This window comes from Cydia pomonella, chromosome 19 (assembly GCF_033807575.1).
Source record: "Cydia pomonella isolate Wapato2018A chromosome 19, ilCydPomo1, whole genome shotgun sequence".
Taxonomy (NCBI): Eukaryota; Metazoa; Arthropoda; class Insecta; order Lepidoptera; family Tortricidae; genus Cydia; species Cydia pomonella.
This window is the reverse complement of record NC_084721.1, coordinates 11,634,434-11,657,032: the sequence shown is the minus strand read 5'-3', so window position 1 is coordinate 11,657,032 and position 22,599 is coordinate 11,634,434. Positions and strand designations below refer to the sequence as shown.

At 32.6% G+C, this 22,599-nt stretch overlaps 1 protein-coding gene and 1 long non-coding RNA gene across 2 annotated transcripts; one reads left to right on the top strand and one right to left on the bottom strand.

Moving 5' to 3' along the window:
• Nucleotides 1-656: 656 nt before the first annotated feature.
• Nucleotides 657-21,619, bottom strand: LOC133528464 (acylcarnitine hydrolase-like). The gene is made up of 6 exons (XM_061865858.1): nt 21,372-21,619; nt 19,870-20,780; nt 18,291-18,572; nt 4,076-4,317; nt 2,218-2,587; nt 657-1,144 (listed from the first exon to the last, which is right to left on the bottom strand). The coding sequence occupies exons 1-6, from the start codon at nt 21,546-21,548 to the stop codon at nt 721-723; spliced, it is 2,406 nt and encodes an 801-aa protein (XP_061721842.1). The 5' UTR covers nt 21,549-21,619; the 3' UTR covers nt 657-720.
• On the top strand, nt 10,827-14,797 carry LOC133528505 (uncharacterized). The gene is made up of 5 exons (XR_009801004.1): nt 10,827-11,868; nt 12,070-12,179; nt 12,522-12,600; nt 12,965-14,151; nt 14,593-14,797. It is a non-coding gene; the product is annotated as an uncharacterized LOC133528505 (long non-coding RNA).
• Nucleotides 21,620-22,599: the final 980 nt, after the last annotated feature.

Here is a 22,599-nt window from a genome sequence, read left to right as displayed (position 1 = left end):
TACTGTGGGGCTTAGTCAATTTGTGTTAGAATGTCCAATATTTATTTATTGATTTATTAATTGTTAGTCCTTTTCAGGAATCTAAACAGTGATCATTTCAAATTTCTTGTAATTAGTAAATGTTGTTATTGTTACCTAATGTTAAAATCTTTACCTTTGTTATATATGTCGCAGGGAAATGATGAAATTAGAGATTTGAACAAATCTCTAAGGGATATGCAAGTATCGTTTAATATTATTCGAATGAAACTACTTTAAATTTTTATTTTAAAACGCTACAGGTTGTTAACTTGAGCGGCATAGCAGTGTGACTGACACCTCCAAACAAGGGGCTCCCTCCAAATATCTACGAAGGATAACAACTTATATGCACTTATTCTTGTTAAGTATGTAATATTCTTTCTAAAAAATAATACGCCGGGACGGATTTTAATAAAAATGTTAAATATATACTTAGGTACCTATCCGTTTTGTTACTTTGCTACGAGTATTTACATATGCGCAAGGTTATGTAGTTATAAACGCTTCTTCTTAATTTTGTAATTTTATATTACAAATTCCATTATTTAAAGGTAAAGCGTTTAGTTGAGAAGGAGGCTTCCATTCAAGGTTTAATGGGTTTTTGAGACATTGATAAAATTTCATAGGTGATACAGATTCTTTGCAATTTTTGCAATAAAATGTAAGTATATTATATTCAATAAATAATTATGCATTTATTTAAAGTTCTGTTTTAGAGTTCTTGGTTTCTAACACAGGTTCTTCAGTGTTTGGTACAGAATCGTCGTTTGGTGTACTTGATTCTTGTTCATTATCTGAAACTTTCGGATCATATTTGACAGGTTTCCGTAAAAGAGTTTTGTCTATCGTTTTCTCAGAACTTTTGTAGGCATTCGGTATAGCGGTATCATCATTTATTTCATCTTCAGTCCTCTTTAAAGGCTTGGGTTCTTCGATAATGATTTCTGGTGCTTTTGGATTCCAATAATGTTTGTCATAAACCTTTTCCCAGAAATTGAATCCATCTTCAAAAAGGTTTTTATCTATAACCAGTTCAGTATCAATTTTTAAATAGTTACGATCATCATTTGTGTATGTTTTCCATTTGATTTCAATCAATTGACTTTCATATGCTGTTGGGTTTCTAAAAAAAATAAAAATGGTAAGTAAGTAGTTCAATAAAGTCTAGTAAGTAGGTACGAGAATGTACATAAATAAAAGTTAACTAAGGAATGCACATTGGTAACAGAAAGGCATGCGATATACCTTAGTAAACAGCTGGTATTTTTCATACTAACTCCCTAGTGATATCACAACTTGTACTTTAAATTTTCGGATATTGTTTTAGTAGGTTCTATGACATCTGTACTATTAACTCTAAAGTTTGAAACAAGATAAGCAAATATAAACCTCACTTGAAAACCTGAAGCATCATGGCCGAGATCGCCATACGCGTATTTGGCATTTATTCTAAGGGTTTTGGCCAGTTTCGGCGTTTACAAGGTTATAATATTTTTGGTTGTATTTTTCTTATAGATTTATGTAAACAAATAAATTTTATCTCTTAACTCGATAATTCTGTACCTATATAGGACAATTTGTTTATGCAGCTTGGTACAAACAGAGGTTTCCAATTGAATGGGCTCTTTCTGGAAGCATCCATGTGAGTGAACAACAGTATTCCTGGTTTGTGCAGTGTTCCAGAAAATTTTGAATTTCAACTCGACTTTTCGAAATGTGAGTGACATAGAATATTATGTGGATTTAAATTTTAATTCGATTTCAAATAACAGCAAGGAAACAAACTTAGACGCAACGCAATGCACACGGTGGGAGACTTTAACCATCTTATGAAAAATGTGTCAAAAATAAAACATTAATTTTTGCATGCATGTTCATACCTGAATTGTTAGGTGTTCTTGGAGTCCGGTTAAAAATGATTTTGTCTTTTTTTAAATAATATGGTTCAAGTTTCCAATCTGTGTATGTCTGGTCTGTTAAATTCCTCCAGATTTAGATGCAATACTTTTATTCGCAGTTATAATTCGTAATAAAACATCGTCACACGCAGTCATTTTTAGTCACTGTCAACTTGTTTACCCACATGAAAAACTCCCGAAGTACCTATCCTAAACGTATCTACTCTGTCCGGTCCGTGTGATTGATAAATCCTGTTTTATAATAAATGATATTTGAACGGGATATTACAATACTTACTCATATTTAACGAAATCAGCCCACATCATAGTCATTCGATCTCTCGTGGTAAGGTCACTATTTTTATTCGTAAAACCGTAGAAATCCAAAATGTATGCCGTCTGATCTCTGTGACTAGCTCCTGTTATTTTATCCCAGAAAAAATGCTTGGCATTCAAATCGCCAACGTATGAAAATTCATACAAAAACAACGGCCTCTCTGTCCTTTCTGCGTGTAATTTAGCTGATTTTAAGATTGAATACTTAAACATCGAATCAGAAAAGTAATCAACATATCCTTGTAATGTATCATGGGATACTTCTTCTCCTTTAAAATATTTATCTTTTATTTCCTTGATGAAACTCTCTTTTAGCTTATTATCGTTAAATACTGTAGAAAACCCACCCCTTCAACTTACCCCTTTTAGCTTATTTCTGATAGTAATCCTAATATAAGAGTATAAAACACCAATAAAGTTAATTAAATAAAGATAACCTAAAAACTTACCATCTTTTACCTACTCCCAATGAGTCGTTAGTTCCTTGCTTTGCAGTCTTACTTATAACTATGGCCAGGAGTAGATCGTAGTGGTATCGTTAGGATCCCTAAGTTGTGTCCATTAATAACACCAAGTTCTTTAGGAAAGTAGGGATAGTCGCTAAAGCAAACAACAGTATAAGGTTTTAAAGCATTTATTTATCGGAAGATGAGTTTATACTTATTTTAGTTATATTTAAGAGTTGAAGAGTTTTATTTTATTAAGTTTAATTGGTTTTAGTCCCTAACATTACCTGCCTGTCAACTAACTAAGTGAAGGAGTCTACTGTGGCTTCGAAACTTACATACTGATAGGAAGAAAACCACAAGAAACCTATCAGATGCCTAACAACGCGACACAACGAGAGAGATTTCTAATACTATGACTCTAGTTGAAGCTAGTTATCTAACACTCATGCTTACTTTCTAAAAATAATTTATATAATTCTACAGTTTCTTAGTAGTGCTTCTGTAGATGATAGGAGAAAAGCTTTGAATCTACGCCCTGAAAACACATTGGATCCGGTAGTTTCCTCAAACAATTCTATGTTATAACCTTATGAAACTTATTAATAAATAACCGTATAAATTTACTTGCCATTTCAAAACTACTATCCTCATTACATAGACCTCTCTAAACAAACAAATTAGGAAAAAGCCAAAATATAAATACATAATAGATAAACCCTGATTCAATTCAAACTCCAGATTCACTTGATATAGCATAGTACTCAAGAGTATAGATGAGGTTTTATTACATCCATAAACTTTCAGGAATGCTTTGCTTACCTGATGTACACTATAAGTTTGAATTCTGAATTGAATCTTAGAATAGTTTTTCATTCCAGTTACCTTATTCAATTTGGCAAGGCCCTTTTCCAACCATGTTCATTCTCTTAGATATATTTTATCCAAAGTGAGATCATATATTAGATCTAGATATATTTTTCAATTATATTCAATATAACATATAATTTTGCTATGGCAAAGCTTAGAGATACTTCATTATTTGTAAATTCATCAACAAATATTCAATTTAGCAGAATATAAGCACACACATTAATTTAAGTAAATGTCCCCTAAGAATAGAGCTACAAAATAATTCGCATAGCCAACATATTATCCTTCTCTATATAATTTTCTACATTATTCAAGACCACAAAACATTGAATGAAACTTAAATAACTGTAAATTATTTAGATTTGCCTCTAAAATTCTAAGTTCCTCTCGAAGGTTGAAATATTAATATACTCAGTCTAAGTGAAAACATAATCACTCACCGGACTCTCGAGGACTACAACCTGTGAAGTTCAGCCGGGAGCTCTGCTGGCTGCTTCAGACCTCCGTAGGGCTTCTGTCTTCGGAGACTGCCTTTCGGGCTCCGCTCCTCCGTAGGGCTCCGCTGGCTGCTCCAGTCCTCCGTAGGGCTCCGTTGGCTGCTCCGGTCCTCCGTAGGGCTCCGCTGGCTGCTCCAGTCCTGTGTAGATCTTCCGTCTTCGGCTCCGCTGGTTTTCCTTCTTCTATTGGAGGTCTTCTCTTTCCCGCTGCTGGAGACTGAATGAATTCCACTAGCTTGGCTCTTCCTATTTATACCCTCTAAATTTTAGTATTACAACGTTCATTTCGTCCTGATCGTCTCGATCGCTCTCTTCGTTGCGTTTGTCGCCCAAAGTATCTTCTGTACTCTTCTAACTTTTCATCGACGACATTTTGGCTCCAGAGTGCAAGCGAATTTGAACTTACTGTGTATGATCTTAAGGTACATTTTTAAGTAATTCATATATTCGTAAATTTTCCTATGGAATTTGTTTTTTCTATTTTTTTAAGTAAAATACTTGATTTTTAATGAAATTCTATACTAAATCAGATATATTTATTATTTACTAACAATTTTTAATAAACTTCCTTCTTTGAAAATGCGTATTTTTGAAATTATGAAGAAAATAACCTAGAATAATTTTTATCATGTTTTTTCGAATTTCCTGTTATTTCCACTATTAATTATGACTGAAATTATCTTTTAACCATATATCCTAATTTTCTACAGCTTCATTTAACTTCAAAAACCCCAATTTTCCATAATTTTTAACATTTGAATTTTACATGAACAAATAATAACCTAATTTATTATTTACATGTTTTCCTGTATGTCCTACTATTTCCTTTATTAATTATAGCTAGAATTATCTCTTAAAACATGTGTCCTAATTTTATACAGTATCACTTAACTTAGAATCTCTCAATTTCCTATAATTTTTATCATTTGAAACTTTTCTTGTTTATCTCTTATTAGTAAGAGTAGGAGATGGCTTTCTTAAATAATTGTATGACTTTACATATAATATTCTATATAAATCAACTGGAATATTCTTCTTTTATCTCTTTAAAACACCTTGATTTCTCAGTGAAATTCAGAGTTAGATAATTTTAGGGTTTAAATGCCTACATTCTATCAAATATTTTCCTATGTACAAATTAGCTTATAATATTATTTATTTGGAGTTTCAGTTTCATACTTAACACAATTTTCAGGGTAAATACATAATATGATTCTCTAGTTTTATAGTAATTAACATAATTAAATTTCCAATTGTTCAGAAATCATCTATGCAAAAGTTACATACATAACTTCGTTTTACATGATTATGTTTCAACCTTATGTGAAGAGACTAGTCTTCCTATGAAATTCTCTGCAATCCCAGTTTATTTAATACTATCCCGCATACATACAAACATTAAATTCTTTAATTAATAATGTCAATGAACCCTTTGTGATATTTGATTTCCTATCCAGCTCAGTATTAACAAAAGTATTCCTATATACAATTATATGTCCCTATGTCTCTAATTAACGATGGCTGAGGACATCTGTCTCGTTACAGTCTGCCCTTCGTGATGTTTGACGCGCGAAGGATATTATTTCTTCAAACAGAAAACATCTCGCACCCCAAAATGATAAAGTTATCGATATTTCACCCACCAAGTGTGATTTCACCCTATCTGAATAACCATCAATCAAAAAGTTGACAGCAGCATCAAAAAGAGTAAAATTATAAGTGTGATATGTAAAATGACCATTACTCAGTAATAACCAGCTAATTATGAAGAGGAATCCCAGTCTTTAAGGTTTAATTAGTTTCATGAGGCAAGATTATAAGGAAGCCAGAATGTCCACTCTCAGATGAAGTACGAAAGTGTGAATTCTCGTAATCTCTAATAGAAACTTACTCTGCCCACTCGTTTGATATCCTTAAGCCAATTTTTTTTGACATACAAATATCGCATCCACATTGTCCGGACTAACGATGAGACAAGGTAGTCTTCTCCAAAAATGACCATTCCTTTTATGATATATAACCTCCCACAATAATATTCCCATGAACCAACAACCAGTCCGCAATTCTCATCAAATCAACTAGTATCACCTTTTATGGCGTAATGTCCCCATTCAAATGTAGGCAAATCAATTACTAAATACTTGAAAGATCAAAATATTCTTCATTGATTCTCCCACATCCGAATACAGGATGTGTGGATTTTTAATCATCACCGCGTGTTGAGTGTCTCATTGTCAAAGAAATACTCCTAAAACTGGTATCTTCTATCCTAGCACCAACTTTTCCTTGACAATGATCGTTGATGTCCCTTTACGACCCCTTCCTTCCCGTCCCTAAGCTCAATCATTCGAAATATCCATAACTTTGATGACCATATTCCAGATTTTGTATCATTAAACAAAAAAAACTCTCCTACACAGAAATCATTCAGTCATTACTATAATAGTATATTACGATACAAGCGCAAAAAATAGGAAACTCGAAACGAACGGCGATAAATCAAAACACGACCGAAGAAAGTGCTCTAATCAACACGAGTCACGGATCACCCACTCGCACGTGTATCGTACTACGTTTTACAATACATATGGCCCCTTAAATATTTGACACAGTAATGTAATATGCTAATTTTCGCACTAGTGCGGTAAAGTAGCACCATATGTATCGTAAAGAAGCATAAGTCATCAGTCTGCCTACCTACACTGTCAAATTAGTATATTTCCCTAACATTTGCCTACACTGTCATTGCGTATCTCACTATTTCGTTTAAAAACACAAAATCGTTATAAACATGGTCAAAATAAATTAAATTTCCTAAACGCATGAATATTTAATTAACTTTTAACTTTCGGAAATAATTAAAAAAACTGTGAACAACTTAAATTTTTTCTGTTTATACCCAAGTACCCCATAAATATAAATGTTGCGCAAATTCCAGCTATACATTAATTATAATATAACAAAACCATATATCAAAATACTATCTTGCCTATCATGAATGCAGCTACCACGTCCGAAAACTCGCTCAAATAAGGAATTTTAAAAGTAAATGATTACACAAGTTCCCTGGCCTGTTCACCGCACCTACTGTCATTGTGGCAGAAATCTAAAGGAATTTTACTTCTCCGAAAAACACATATCACAAGTATAATAAATCTTGCATACGATTGCTTAAAATACTAAAATCAATTTTTTTTTTTGCAAACTTTTTACAAGTTACGACGTCTATTACCAACTAGACAAATTAAAATTTGTTTCAATTAAGTTTCCTAACTTACAGTAAACTAGTGACATCTATTGTCGAATAATCATAAAACTATTAAAAATTCTCTTAACAATATATAAAACTTCTATCTACATTCCATTATCTAGTTTAAAGCTCATACAGTATCATCCAGTGTCAACTAGACGAAGTAACACAATAATAATCTTAATACTATACAAAATTCATAATAACTTAAAATTGTTTCGTGTCTCAGTCTGCAGCACCATCTATTGTTGAATATAAAAAATACTGGAACTAAAAAATTTTTTTTTTTTTTTTACCTTAAGGATAATTCTACTCATCATATCGCTAATTAGTTTGTGATAAATACAGTGACATCTAGCGTTAAATTGTTACTTAAAAATTTGTAAGTTATTAAGACATTATATTCATTATAAATACTCTAACTGGTCTTCTAAATAGATATGTATTTAAAATTATTATGAATGAAAATGGCTCACGTTCCTTGTTCTGGTGACAGGAATATCCGTTGCGCTCGTTCAGCAGCCCCCCGCCAACTTGTGTTGATCCACGAAGTTTATTCTGCTTGCTAATGATGTGGCTATCTTCAGCTAGGAGATCCTCGGTTCTCGTAATCAGACGATTTTAAACATTCCCTGGTAACTCATAATAAATACAACATTAATCCCCTAAATCTGAACAATACATCTGTGGCTTACTTTTTCGTTCGACGGCCTTTATTAATCACATTTGATTTAATATTTTCTTTCACAATTTAAACTATTCTCAAGAAACTTTACCAAATTATCATTAGTGTATATATCAGTCTAGTGCACTAAGGGTTCCGTAGAATATTAGCATGAAAAATCCGATTCTTGATACTTATTCTATTAAATTTTATGAATGTTTTAGGAGAAACAAACTTAATTTTGCAGTTGAAATTTTATTGCCGGCATACAATACCATATGTAGAAATTTGTTTATCAACTGCAGAAAGTTAAACTTTATTAATTCTTTTACTAAAAATACAAATTCATGAACTACGGACTTATTATCTTATTTGTGACGTTATTTAGAGGGTTTATCTCGTAGAACAATTATTGAATGAAACAATTGGTATAAATTAACCTCTTATCTATTTGTATTTTTAAATTGAACTATATACTATATTCCATACATAGAAGTGTTGTACTTAGGATATGATAAATATAGGCTCAAGGTATGTACAAAGAAGCGAGCTAAAGTAGGCTTAAATTCCTAAAATAAAAATTATTTATTTACAATAGCCTTTACAAAAAACATAATAAATAAAATATAGAGAAAAACAAAAACTAAATAAGTAACGGGAGAACTAAGTAACATCTCAAATGACACAGGTAGGTTTCGAACCCACTTTCTTCTGCTTCAAAATCAATTCTTTGATCCACTTAACCAAATATGATATATCAGTAGCTGCGAAATAAGTGATCCGTTTTAATATTAGCGCTGCCCTTATTTTCAAAGGCATCCCGTCAAGACTTAACGTCGATTAATTTCTTTAAATATTAAATGAATAAATATTATGGGCTTAATTTTTCTCAACCTGGCCTAGTCCCGTACCAAACTATACTCGTACCATGGATACTGAGCTAATATATACTTACATAGATAAATACATATGCACTTTGTTGCTTAGAAAACACCCATGATTCTAAGACAGATATCATGTTCTTTACACAATTAAATACACTTACCAGGATTCGAACCCAGATTCAATGACTTCAAAATAGGTAGGGTCACTACCCACCAGACCAGACAGACTCTAGACAGAAATGCATGATGGAATATAAAAGTGACCTATACCAAAGGCAACCATATTTATTTATTTTTTTTTGTGGAGGAAAACTAATGATAAGTCAGAATAAAATCTTCATTAATAAATTATTTTGAATTTATTTACTCTAACACAATGACCTTACTATCAAAACACTATCAACACTATTTATCAATTTAAGAAGGAAAATAATTTAAAATCTATTCTTACAAACTAACTTATAAATGTATTAAAAAAATTTAAATAAACATAATATTTACACTTCTGCACTTAAACTTAAAACATAACTGTTCCCTTTATTAACTTGCTGAAATAGTATTACTCTCTTCAGATTTGTCAATTCAGAAGCTTCTTCTCTTCTTTCCAAGTTAACTCTGCTTCCTTTCGAGCCGTTGGTCCAGTGAATGCTAGTTCAAACACTGTGGCATTTCTTAGAAGAGGTGATTCAGAAGTAGTACTGATCAATGTTTGTCATTCTACTATCATACTCATCAATATGTAATTATCCTTCCAATAAATGGTTTTCTTAATTTCAAGTAACACTCCCCCTTTTTTTTTTTCTTATTTCTCCATTCTCTACCTGCTGAAATTGCTAGATTCCTCCTTTCATATCATTTTATATTCATTACAGATAGAACGGAAATGTTATGTTATGTATGATATTGATGAAGTTCCTCCAAAAGATGATGTACTCTTTACTGCAGACTTTCCTTCCCTTCCTCTAGTTTAAACTGCTCCTTGATTCTAGGCTAATTTCCACTAATAAGACACTTATAGTGTCACCATGAACCGGTAAAGCACTAAGATAAATTTCTCCACAAACTGGTTCGACGATCCGGCCATAGTCGTAAGAATTGATTTGAGAAACAACGCTCGAGTACACAGTGTAACAATCCCTGATGTAGGCTTTCGCATGGCAGTAGATGTAGAAATCATTTATATTATATCATATGACAACATGATGATTCTTTTCTTCAAAATTCTCAATCACATGCTGGGTCACTTGTATCATATTATTATCTTATCTCCTGTTTCTAAGCTGGTGAAATGCTTTGAGGCATCTTGTCGTGTATGATGATTCCATATATCTACTTTTGAATTGAAGTGATGAATTGATTACACAATCAATTTTATTTCAATAACGTTGTTTTGTCATGGATCATGGGAATTTAGATTCTTTACAGAACTCAGAGAGATATTTATTCAGTCTTTCCTCTTCTCTTGATGATGGAACGTTTCTTAATTTTGCTTTCTTTAACTTTGCGTATAATAAATAAAAACAAATTATCGTCACATTTCTTATCCAACAATTTTGTAGGTTATAATTTATTTTTTCTTTACATTTTGTCAATTTTGACCTTCAAGATAAACATAGAGTATAAAACAGCCAAGGTGACAATTGCTAAATCGCTTCGAAAACCAAACGCTTTGTGTCTCTCTTTCACTCTTCAATATTCGTGCGACAGTGACAGTTGCGCTATGATCGCTACTAAGCGTAAGCGACTTACATGTTGGCTACTCGGTCCGTTCTGTTCATTGGTAGGCTTAAGGCTACCCAACTTAACAATAATTCTTCTCTGTGGTTGAAATCAGGCCTCCACAGACTGTACGATATCCAGACACGGCAAACAACTAAATATTTTACACAACGCGTGAACAGCACACGCGAACGATTCATTATCACTACACTTTTGTGATATACCTTTTTAAAACAATGTATTTGACTGCGTCCGCTTCCAGGGCTTTTCTCGTTTACTTTGCTTTTCACACTTACTTCACTCCATGAAATCTTGAACACTAGCTAATCATCATTATAAGGTTTTCTTCGTTCCATGTTTATTCTTCTACAATCTTTGTGTCAAATTAAATTATGGTTTCCAATGAATTTCCTAAATACATTCCTCTTTTTCCCCCTCTATATCTCTCTCTTTCCAAACATAAACATGACTCAATAACTCGGTCTATTACGAATTTCATTTAGCTTCCGCAATAAATTATATCATAATTATCTTTACTAGAAAAGAAAATACTTTTGTGTTCATTACAGGATCTTTCTTCTTTTTATTCTTCATATATCACAACACACGTAAAAACTTGAAGCACAACTAACTAAAAACGCACACAATGTATCGCAAGATTTGTAGAGCCCTTAATGACAAGTGTAAATGCGTCTCCGTCATTTTCTCGTATCTAAGAAATATTCATACAAAAAGACACTACCAACATAAGGAAATAAAACGTGAAAACTTCAACGCCATCTTGTTGTTATCTATGATCCGCTCCTTACATTGTATGTCTATGCTCCTTACACTATTGCGTAGATATTAAAACATTAATTTGACATTGTATTGAATTCAGTGTATCCCTTTCATTTTAAGAACTAATAAAAGAGACGTGTTTATTGAATCCCGTTTTGATTATGCACATGGTGATTTTACCGCTAGAGAATTACGTCCACCAGCACACATGCAAAACAAAGTTCGAAATGGCTATAATAGTTTGATGTGTTAACTTAGTTTGTAAGTTTAATATTAATTTCAGACTTTAAATAACGTTTTGCTTTTATAAAGCCGTGTGATTAATTGTAAATATGAATCTATGTACAGTGTCCTGAGTGTTTGATCTTGGTTCTGGATTTATAATAAAGTTCGCAAGAATCTAAAAAAAGAACCTTGACGTGAACTTAAAACAAAATACTTACATGAAAATTATGGTAAAAGTGGACTAAAAGTTTAAGATGATTACGGAACAGAAAATGGTATGTATTTTCTACAGTTTTAAACCATTGTTTAAACCATATTAATGTATCTTTGCAATTCAATTTCATAAAAGAATTCCCCTTAATGAACAAGCTATGTGTATTATTTTATTTCTATCCAGTCTTTCTGACAATTTCGTTCTGAATAACATTACTCATTTTTTCATAACCAATATTTAATAAATTTGTTTTGATTTTCAGGTTATAAAAGCAATACATCCAAAGTTAAACAATAAGTGCGAGAACTTGATTGATTTATGCCTAGGCCGCGCCTTTTTAATTGACATAGTCAAATCAATGAAATCTATCATGTGAGTACAAAGTTTATAATAACCCTATGAAAATAGTGATCCCTCAATGAATTTTTAAAGAAAGACGCACTGACTGCCCTTTACATTTTAACCTGTTGTCACATTTGGTTTTTTTATTAACCTAAGCCATTATCAAAGAATCTAGTAAACATACAACTCACTTATAAGCTAAATAAACCTAAGTACAAGTAAAACTAAATCAACTTAAGCAGGTTTAAATTTGCATTTATTTACCAAAATGCCATACTACAACCTGTAATACACTCTTCCATAAGTGAATCCCAACTATACTATTTTGTCATTGAAACCCATTCCTTAACAAAAATGTCTTACAATTTTCAGCCCATCGGAGTGTACTTAGCCTGACTCAAAGAAACTACACCTGGTCTAACTACTTTCCATGACTTCTTCACTACTTCAGGTAAATGTTTACTATTTGACTTGTTTTTACCAAATAAATTCCAAAATGTTAAATATTATATAATAACGGGTCAGTTGTGAAACTCTGACATTTCTATTTTAAATTAAATAACATGTAACAATAATAAACAACAATTTCATGTCAGATTTTAGTTCTAAAATGTATGAAACCAAACACACAAGTCCAATTGCATTTATAGTATGACAAAAATTAACTCTAATGCCTATCTACTATGTAATCTCTGTTCCTGGGTAGCTAGCTTAACTATATTAGACAATTCTTACACTAAGCTTAATCTATACATACTCTTTGATTATGAACTAACTATTATATGTTAATAATTTGTTTCACTGTATAATTTCAGAACAGCAAAAGTTACCAGCTTCAAATACCTTGTTGCAGCTCAACTCTGCATCCTGAAATATTTAATCTGGGCAAAAACATTGAGATTCTGATTTGTGTTAACAACAATGAGCTGACAACATCCTCTCCCAACACATTAACAACTTTGAGACAGCAATGCCTCTCTCCCATACAAAAGTCAAAATGTGGAGATCTATATGGAAAAACAAATAAAATGAGCCTGCCAATCCTTAGTTTATGAATCATCATTAGTATCCAATCGAGTTTCAAATGAGGTAAAATACTACAAAATCGCTGATGCAGAGTAACAAGATTACGGGCTGGAAAAAATGTACCAATCCATTGTGAATAAAAACACCTACAGAAGACTAAGAAGGTATAGGCTGCCCTTGTTCCATCAAACATGTTTGGAAGTTGTAGTCACGTGACTTGTTATGCTTTAAGTACCTCTTCGAATCCATTGTAAAACCTGCACTATCTTGTGACTAAAAAAACATAGAGAATGAAGATCCTAGTACTTCAAGTCTTCGCTTACATGTTGCTATGGGATTCTAGACTCTGTTTTTAAGCTTTAAATACATAGAGTATGTATTAACCTGCAATTATGAAGCAAATTGTGACACAGTAAGCAGTAAGTCGCAGAAGATGATGGCCACGTTTGCCCCTTCAAAACCTGTTAGAAAAACAAATGTACTTACATGATTCATCAGGCTTTCCTTCTACTAGCTGCTTGTAAAGTCTGCACTTCATTTGACTGAAAAACTTAGTAAATGACTACAGATTCTTGACAACAAGCCCCTGCGATTGGTTCTACACGTTTCCTGAACAAAATCCTTTTGAAATGAAATCCTATTAAGACAGACAAACACCTTTTGACCTAGAATCTGTGAAGAGACGGAGTAGTCGCCGCGACGGAAATGAAGATAATTAGAATTCATTATTTCTAGAAGAGAAATTAGCAACACAAATACTATTTATGATCCCAATATGTCAAATGAAAGCTGTAACTCTGAGCGTCCTACACACTTGTCAAGATGACTTGAGTAAACTAGGAAAGGTAAAACTGAAATGAAATGAGCCTATAAAGAACACAGAAGATAGCATGGCATGGCGCGAGTTCATGCAGACACCCTGAATCCTAGAAGTGTCCTGGGACCAACATCATGTACTATGTTGTTAAGCAAAAAGGTATCTTTCATATTTTTCTTAAACAAAAATGAATTTAAATTTAACAGATAGATAATTAAATATGTATGTATGTTTGAATCCTCTATCAGTGTTATTGTTATTACGATTCTAATATTAAATCTAGCTGTTTATACATGCATACAGGCATCCTTACATTTGATGTAGTGTCTAATCTAATTTGGTCTACATGGTACCTACATAGTTACTCTTAAATTATGTGTTATCAGCCATGTATCATCTGAAAATCGCTAACTGCATCTCCCTATAAATGTATTCTAGTGATATTTCTACAAATTTACATTCTTTAATCCTTACTTTAACTTTAAACTAAATTTTAAACTTACAAATGTTAAAACATACAAGAAAAACAACAAAATTGATATGTTGAAACCATTTAACCCAAGCAATAGATATTGATTTTATTTATTTTCCTGATTTCAGAAAGTCTGCAATCTCTCCTGTTCTCTAGTCTAATCAACCTGAGGTCTGCTGTTCCGATACCACAACAAATCATCAAACTACAAGCTGTTTAAGAAGATTTCACTAATTATGCTATGCATTTGACTCCATGTGTAATATACATGTAATATGTGACAAAAATGTGTTACTTGGTCAATAATAAAGGAAATATTCCGCTTTATTTGAACCCCATCTGTGTGCTAGCCTTGACCTTGTACCTTTACAAATAGATTAACCGCAATCAAACTAAATACTATTTTTTCAATATTTAGACTAGATAACTAGCTTTCTAAATAACTGATCTATAAATAGCAACATAGCAAATTAGATATCTACAACTTATTACTAACAATTTATTACTACTGCCCTTAAAATATAAGACTCAAGCCTAGCTTACAGATTTACCATTAAGTACCCATTATGAAACAAAGTCTCCAAAGACTTCCCCATCTGCCCAAGTGTAAGTTAATGATAAACCCAAAAATTACTAAACAGGTTTCCACGCGATGGCCCTATCAATAGAATGATTCTAATACAAAGTTTAGGTATAATATAATTTAGAGCAAATTCACATTTTCTACCATGCTATAGTATCCTTCAAACAGGAAGAGCACGCTGACTGATGTCATATCCTTACAATTCATAACTTAATAATGTCAAATCTCGCAAAATAATCCCGAAAAATACTAGAGTTAAAATTACAAAACGAATTGCGAAATTAAAGGCTTATTTTCAAAATCCCCGCTTCTAAAGAAAATGCAATCATTAGTCGAACTGGTAATCAATGGGTCCCTTAAATAAGTCTTATACAATGTTTGTACTTAAATAAATGAATAACGCTTTAAAGACAGAGTAATAATTTCCTTTTTGTTATCTAAGATTAACAGAAAGTTAATATTTCCAAATGTTGCAAGAAATATTTGAAACTTTACAGTCAATGATTTCAAAGTAAAGATAAGCCCATGCATACAATTCCGACCTATCTAATCACTGTTGTAAACTACGTGTCAGATGGTCAAAGAAACACGCTAAAGTAGACCGCACTCCCGCCCCAGTAAATAAATCTAGGTTAATAGCTTGAGGGAGACCTTAGACCCTCTCTTTCTTTAAAGCGACGTCGAAGTGACAAATAAAAGTTACCATTATTGCCGCAGCTAAACAAGCCATGCTACTATTTCTATTGATATAAATGTCGTTATAATAGATTTTGCCGTGCTAGTTCATTAATTTCACTTAAGAATATTAAGTAGGAATAAGTGGGAGTCAAAAACATATTAAGATGTGCTAGATAAATTCATATTAAGATATGTGTGTGTGTGTGTGATATTAATTATATTAAGATGTGCTAGATAAATACATCTCTGTTTTAAATTACAAACAAAACTCTTCGTAACCAAAGAAGCATAATTTTAACTAAATATCAGCATTTAGAAGAGGACTATTATAAAGTGAGACAATAAACTAGCCTAAAGAGCACCGAGCGAAGTCAATCAACCGTCATAATGAAACAAAATGATCGCTTAAAACCGATCTAAAACAAGAAATTAATGAAATCTGAAATGATTTACCGATGATTCCGATGATATGAAAACTCGCGAGTGTATTCGATTTTCCCGTAATAATTGTTATATAATTTCAAGACAATTAAGCATTTAAAAGAAATTGAAAAAGGCATCACGTGATATCTTTCCACTGTGCAATTCGCCATACAACGGAACACAGGGGTGTTACTAAATGCAATCTTGACACCCAATGTATTGGCCCAATTGGTAATGATCGTAAGGCCCGTCTTTACAAAATAATATACATGTCCATGTCAACCGAATATTCAAACAAGAGAGTAACCTTGAGGTGGTTGTCAAAATGCCCGGCTTGCGATAACTAAGTTTACATGAACTTTTCGTAATAAATAAACTATTCAACCATGTTATTAAGTTCAAATCGCGCGTATAAAATAACAAAACAAAGGAATGCAGTGATTTGAAATGTGGATATGATGTTGTGTAGTGTAAAGTGAAAAACCAAGATTGTGTAACTTATGTTTCGAAATATCGTAAGGAAATATGTAGTAGATATCAATTATCCCCCCTTTCCCATTCGCTTCAGCAACCGTTCCCACTTTCCCCCAACTTTCACAAAACAACAAACTGACCACAAAGCTTGGAACTTCTGACTCGATATAAAATCTAACTTTAACTTGAATAAAAGTTAAATCCTGGTCACGGCACCAAACTGTAGAAAACCCACCCCTTCAACTTACCCCTTTTAGCTTATTTCTGATAGTAATCCTAATATAAGAGTATAAAACACCAATAAAGTTAATTAAATAAAGATAACCTAAAAACTTACCATCTTTTACCTACTCCCAATGAGTCGTTAGTTCCTTGCTTTGCAGTCTTACTTATAACTATGGCCAGGAGTAGATCGTAGTGGTATCGTTAGGATCCCTAAGTTGTGTCCATTAATAACACCAAGTTCTTTAGGAAAGTAGGGATAGTCGCTAAAGCAAACAACAGTATAAGGTTTTAAAGCATTTATTTATCGGAAGATGAGTTTATACTTATTTTAGTTATATTTAAGAGTTGAAGAGTTTTATTTTATTAAGTTTAATTGGTTTTAGTCCCTAACATTACCTGCCTGTCAACTAACTAAGTGAAGGAGTCTACTGTGGCTTCGAAACTTACATACTGATAGGAAGAAAACCACAAGAAACCTATCAGATGCCTAACAACGCGACACAACGAGAGAGATTTCTAATACTATGACTCTAGTTGAAGCTAGTTATCTAACACTCATGCTTACTTTCTAAAAATAATTTATATAATTCTACAGTTTCTTAGTAGTGCTTCTGTAGATGATAGGAGAAAAGCTTTGAATCTACGCCCTGAAAACACATTGGATCCGGTAGTTTCCTCAAACAATTCTATGTTATAACCTTATGAAACTTATTAATAAATAACCGTATAAATTTACTTGCCATTTCAAAACTACTATCCTCATTACATAGACCTCTCTAAACAAACAAATTAGGAAAAAGCCAAAATATAAATACATAATAGATAAACCCTGATTCAATTCAAACTCCAGATTCACTTGATATAGCATAGTACTCAAGAGTATAGATGAGGTTTTATTACATCCATAAACTTTCAGGAATGCTTTGCTTACCTGATGTACACTATAAGTTTGAATTCTGAATTGAATCTTAGAATAGTTTTTCATTCCAGTTACCTTATTCAATTTGGCAAGGCCCTTTTCCAACCATGTTCATTCTCTTAGATATATTTTATCCAAAGTGAGATCATATATTAGATCTAGATATATTTTTCAATTATATTCAATATAACATATAATTTTGCTATGGCAAAGCTTAGAGATACTTCATTATTTGTAAATTCATCAACAAATATTCAATTTAGCAGAATATAAGCACACACATTAATTTAAGTAAATGTCCCCTAAGAATAGAGCTACAAAATAATTCGCATAGCCAACATATTATCCTTCTCTATATAATTTTCTACATTATTCAAGACCACAAAACATTGAATGAAACTTAAATAACTGTAAATTATTTAGATTTGCCTCTAAAATTCTAAGTTCCTCTCGAAGGTTGAAATATTAATATACTCAGTCTAAGTGAAAACATAATCACTCACCGGACTCTCGAGGACTACAACCTGTGAAGTTCAGCCGGGAGCTCTGCTGGCTGCTTCAGACCTCCGTAGGGCTTCTGTCTTCGGAGACTGCCTTTCGGGCTCCGCTCCTCCGTAGGGCTCCGCTGGCTGCTCCAGTCCTCCGTAGGGCTCCGTTGGCTGCTCCGGTCCTCCGTAGGGCTCCGCTGGCTGCTCCAGTCCTGTGTAGATCTTCCGTCTTCGGCTCCGCTGGTTTTCCTTCTTCTATTGGAGGTCTTCTCTTTCCCGCTGCTGGAGACTGAATGAATTCCACTAGCTTGGCTCTTCCTATTTATACCCTCTAAATTTTAGTATTACAACGTTCATTTCGTCCTGATCGTCTCGATCGCTCTCTTCGTTGCGTTTGTCGCCCAAAGTATCTTCTGTACTCTTCTAACTTTTCATCGACGACATTTTGGCTCCAGAGTGCAAGCGAATTTGAACTTACTGTGTATGATCTTAAGGTACATTTTTAAGTAATTCATATATTCGTAAATTTTCCTATGGAATTTGTTTTTTCTATTTTTTTAAGTAAAATACTTGATTTTTAATGAAATTCTATACTAAATCAGATATATTTATTATTTACTAACAATTTTTAATAAACTTCCTTCTTTGAAAATGCGTATTTTTGAAATTATGAAGAAAATAACCTAGAATAATTTTTATCATGTTTTTTCGAATTTCCTGTTATTTCCACTATTAATTATGACTGAAATTATCTTTTAACCATATATCCTAATTTTCTACAGCTTCATTTAACTTCAAAAACCCCAATTTTCCATAATTTTTAACATTTGAATTTTACATGAACAAATAATAACCTAATTTATTATTTACATGTTTTCCTGTATGTCCTACTATTTCCTTTATTAATTATAGCTAGAATTATCTCTTAAAACATGTGTCCTAATTTTATACAGTATCACTTAACTTAGAATCTCTCAATTTCCTATAATTTTTATCATTTGAAACTTTTCTTGTTTATCTCTTATTAGTAAGAGTAGGAGATGGCTTTCTTAAATAATTGTATGACTTTACATATAATATTCTATATAAATCAACTGGAATATTCTTCTTTTATCTCTTTAAAACACCTTGATTTCTCAGTGAAATTCAGAGTTAGATAATTTTAGGGTTTAAATGCCTACATTCTATCAAATATTTTCCTATGTACAAATTAGCTTATAATATTATTTATTTGGAGTTTCAGTTTCATACTTAACACAATTTTCAGGGTAAATACATAATATGATTCTCTAGTTTTATAGTAATTAACATAATTAAATTTCCAATTGTTCAGAAATCATCTATGCAAAAGTTACATACATAACTTCGTTTTACATGATTATGTTTCAACCTTATGTGAAGAGACTAGTCTTCCTATGAAATTCTCTGCAATCCCAGTTTATTTAATACTATCCCGCATACATACAAACATTAAATTCTTTAATTAATAATGTCAATGAACCCTTTGTGATATTTGATTTCCTATCCAGCTCAGTATTAACAAAAGTATTCCTATATACAATTATATGTCCCTATGTCTCTAATTAACGATGGCTGAGGACATCTGTCTCGTTACAATACTAAGTCAGCGGGTAAAAAGTCATCGAATTTGTCGTTCATTTTCTCGCTCCACTCGTCAAATTTAATAGATCTGCTTAGTCCTTCCATATTAGAAAATCCAGTCAAAACGGCCAGTTGTTTACTTTTACCTTCTTTCATAATATCTAATGGAGGTTCAGTTAAGAATGATTCAATACCATCGTGAACATTTTCAATACAAGGTGAAAACCCAAATGTGCTATTGGGTAAGAAAAAATTATGACCAGTCGCAGTTAAATTCTTGATCGGTGTTTCTAAATAAAACTCAGTTAAATCTCTAAGACTGCCTGTATCTTTATAACCAACTGCAATTGCCATGTTTCTCGCTGTGTTAACTGGATCTCTGTTGATAGCAAATGGAGATAGCGCTGATCCACTTTCAAGAATAAGTTTATCGATTAAACCATCAGTAGTATCCGACAGAGCAACGAGTTCTGCCATTGCCGCTCCAACGCTAAATCCTGCAATAGTCACTTTTTTGGGATCTCCACCAAACTTGGCAATGTTTTTATTGATCCACCGCAATGCAGCTACTGTATCTTTTAAGCCAGCATTACCAGGTATTTGTTTGTTGCCAAGGCAAGCGAATCCTAATACACCTAATCTAAAGTTGAAACTGATGACGAGAACGTCCTGCCTTGCTAGGTAATGAAATTGCGCCATGTTTCCATTTCCTCCCGAAAATGCTCCGCTGTGTATGTAAACTACTACTGGCACCAGGTTATCGTCCGTGGCAATTGTAGGCACTAAAAGATTCACAACTAGACATTGCTCTTCACCGTCGAAGATAGGTTCTTCATCTCCGCCAGTAAGGTATGTTTGGAAGCATCTTGTGCTCCTGACTTTTGCGGGCATTACTCCACCCCATGGTTCAGGTGGTAAAGGAGCCTGGAAGAATAAGGTAGATTTATGTTGAGTAATGTGGGTATATGGAGGCAGTCAATTGTGCAAAACAAATACGTTCTCGGGATTGGTAGAATTTAATAGTATTAGTAATAATAACTTTCATAACTTTAAAGAGCGTGTTTTGGTACAAATCTTCATCTAACGTCTAATATGTTCTTATTTTTTTTATCACACGAGAATTATTGCGCTTTGTTTACGCACCATGATGCATGTTTCAAATAAATTAAATAAATAAATAAAAACTATCAATTAGGGGACATCTTAGACAGCCTAGTCCCAAACTTAGCAAAGCTTGTACTATGGGTACTAGGCGACGATAAATACATATACATAGAAAACACCCATGACTCAGGAACAAATATCTGTGTTCATCACACAAATAAATACCCTTACCGGGATTCGAACCCAGAACGGTTTTTTACTTAAATAACTCTTAGAACAGTGAGGTTAAGAACGGTTTTTCAAACAAATTCAGGGATTCAGCAGTAGGTAATATACAGGGATTCAGCAGTAGGTAATATAGACGCGTATAACTTTCTTAAGTACTAGTTATCACAGAGTAAAAAGACTTACTTGGAATCGATCTCTCCCTTTCGGTACACTTGCATACGGTACTCCATAGAACTCAAAAAACTCGCCGTTCCAATATTTTTCTCCCTCCACACCGCCTTCGTCTAAAATCACTACTTTCTTTTCGTTCTTCCCTAATACAGTAGTAATTAAAAAACAAATTATTATAAAACGCAACATGTTTGTATAAATCTGATTCTAGAGTGTTATTATCACTAATTACAGTTGCTAACTGATAATATGAGATTATATTATGTATTAGGTTTTTATTATCAATCGAAACTCCCTTACAGATAAAGTTAATCTAAATAATTGAATATCCATTACTTTAGTTACCTTTAGTTAGAAATTTTGATACAAAAGCATATAAATACCTGAAAGGAACAACGATGGAATACAGGGTCGAAAAAAATAAAAGGCTCTGGAAGGAAAGTACCTTAAAACCTTAAGTTAGTTATTTTATTTAAAGGAAATAATCATTTATTAAAAAAAAATCTGCATATTTTTAATATGTTTTACAATTTATTAGTTATATATTTTTGGGTACAAAATTTTAGATTTTATGGATATTTTGTACTACTACAGATAAGTGTAAGACCTAATGTTTCTTGGAGATATTTGGAATAGTAAACTTTAATTTTTTGGACTTTTTAGTCGGTTAGATTCCCGGGTGATAAATGCGAATTTAGATTTTTTTCAATGCAGTTTTGATTCTTTAAAAAAATAAAAGAATGTTTCCTTTGAGTAAAATGAGCTAACTTCATGTTTTAAGGCACTTTCATTTACATATTCCACACTGTACCTATAGACGAAGTTCGTAGTACTTTTTTTGACATCAAAAAAGGAGGAAAGGATAACTAAAAGTTATCCCTTCTCCATAAATATATCCCACCCGCAGCTTTGAATATCACCCAATACAAAATTTCTCGCTATTAAAAAAAGTTGTGATTGGTCAATAAAAGTTTTTGATTGGCTAAAATGAAAATCAGTATGTCAAATCTCTTGCGCGCAGTACAGTCGAGTCGCTCGCGGTCGCGGTACAATTCCCGTGGGTCATTTTTGAGTTCAAGTTAGACTTCAGTTTCTATAGTTCGTTGGAAAGGAAACAATAGCGGTACTTTTTAGAAGAAATTGGTTACGCAATTTTAATCATAATTATAAAGTTGGACTATAAAATAATACACAACCCTGTAATAAGTTTTTTCAGGCCCTTTATTTGTATGTCTTTCCC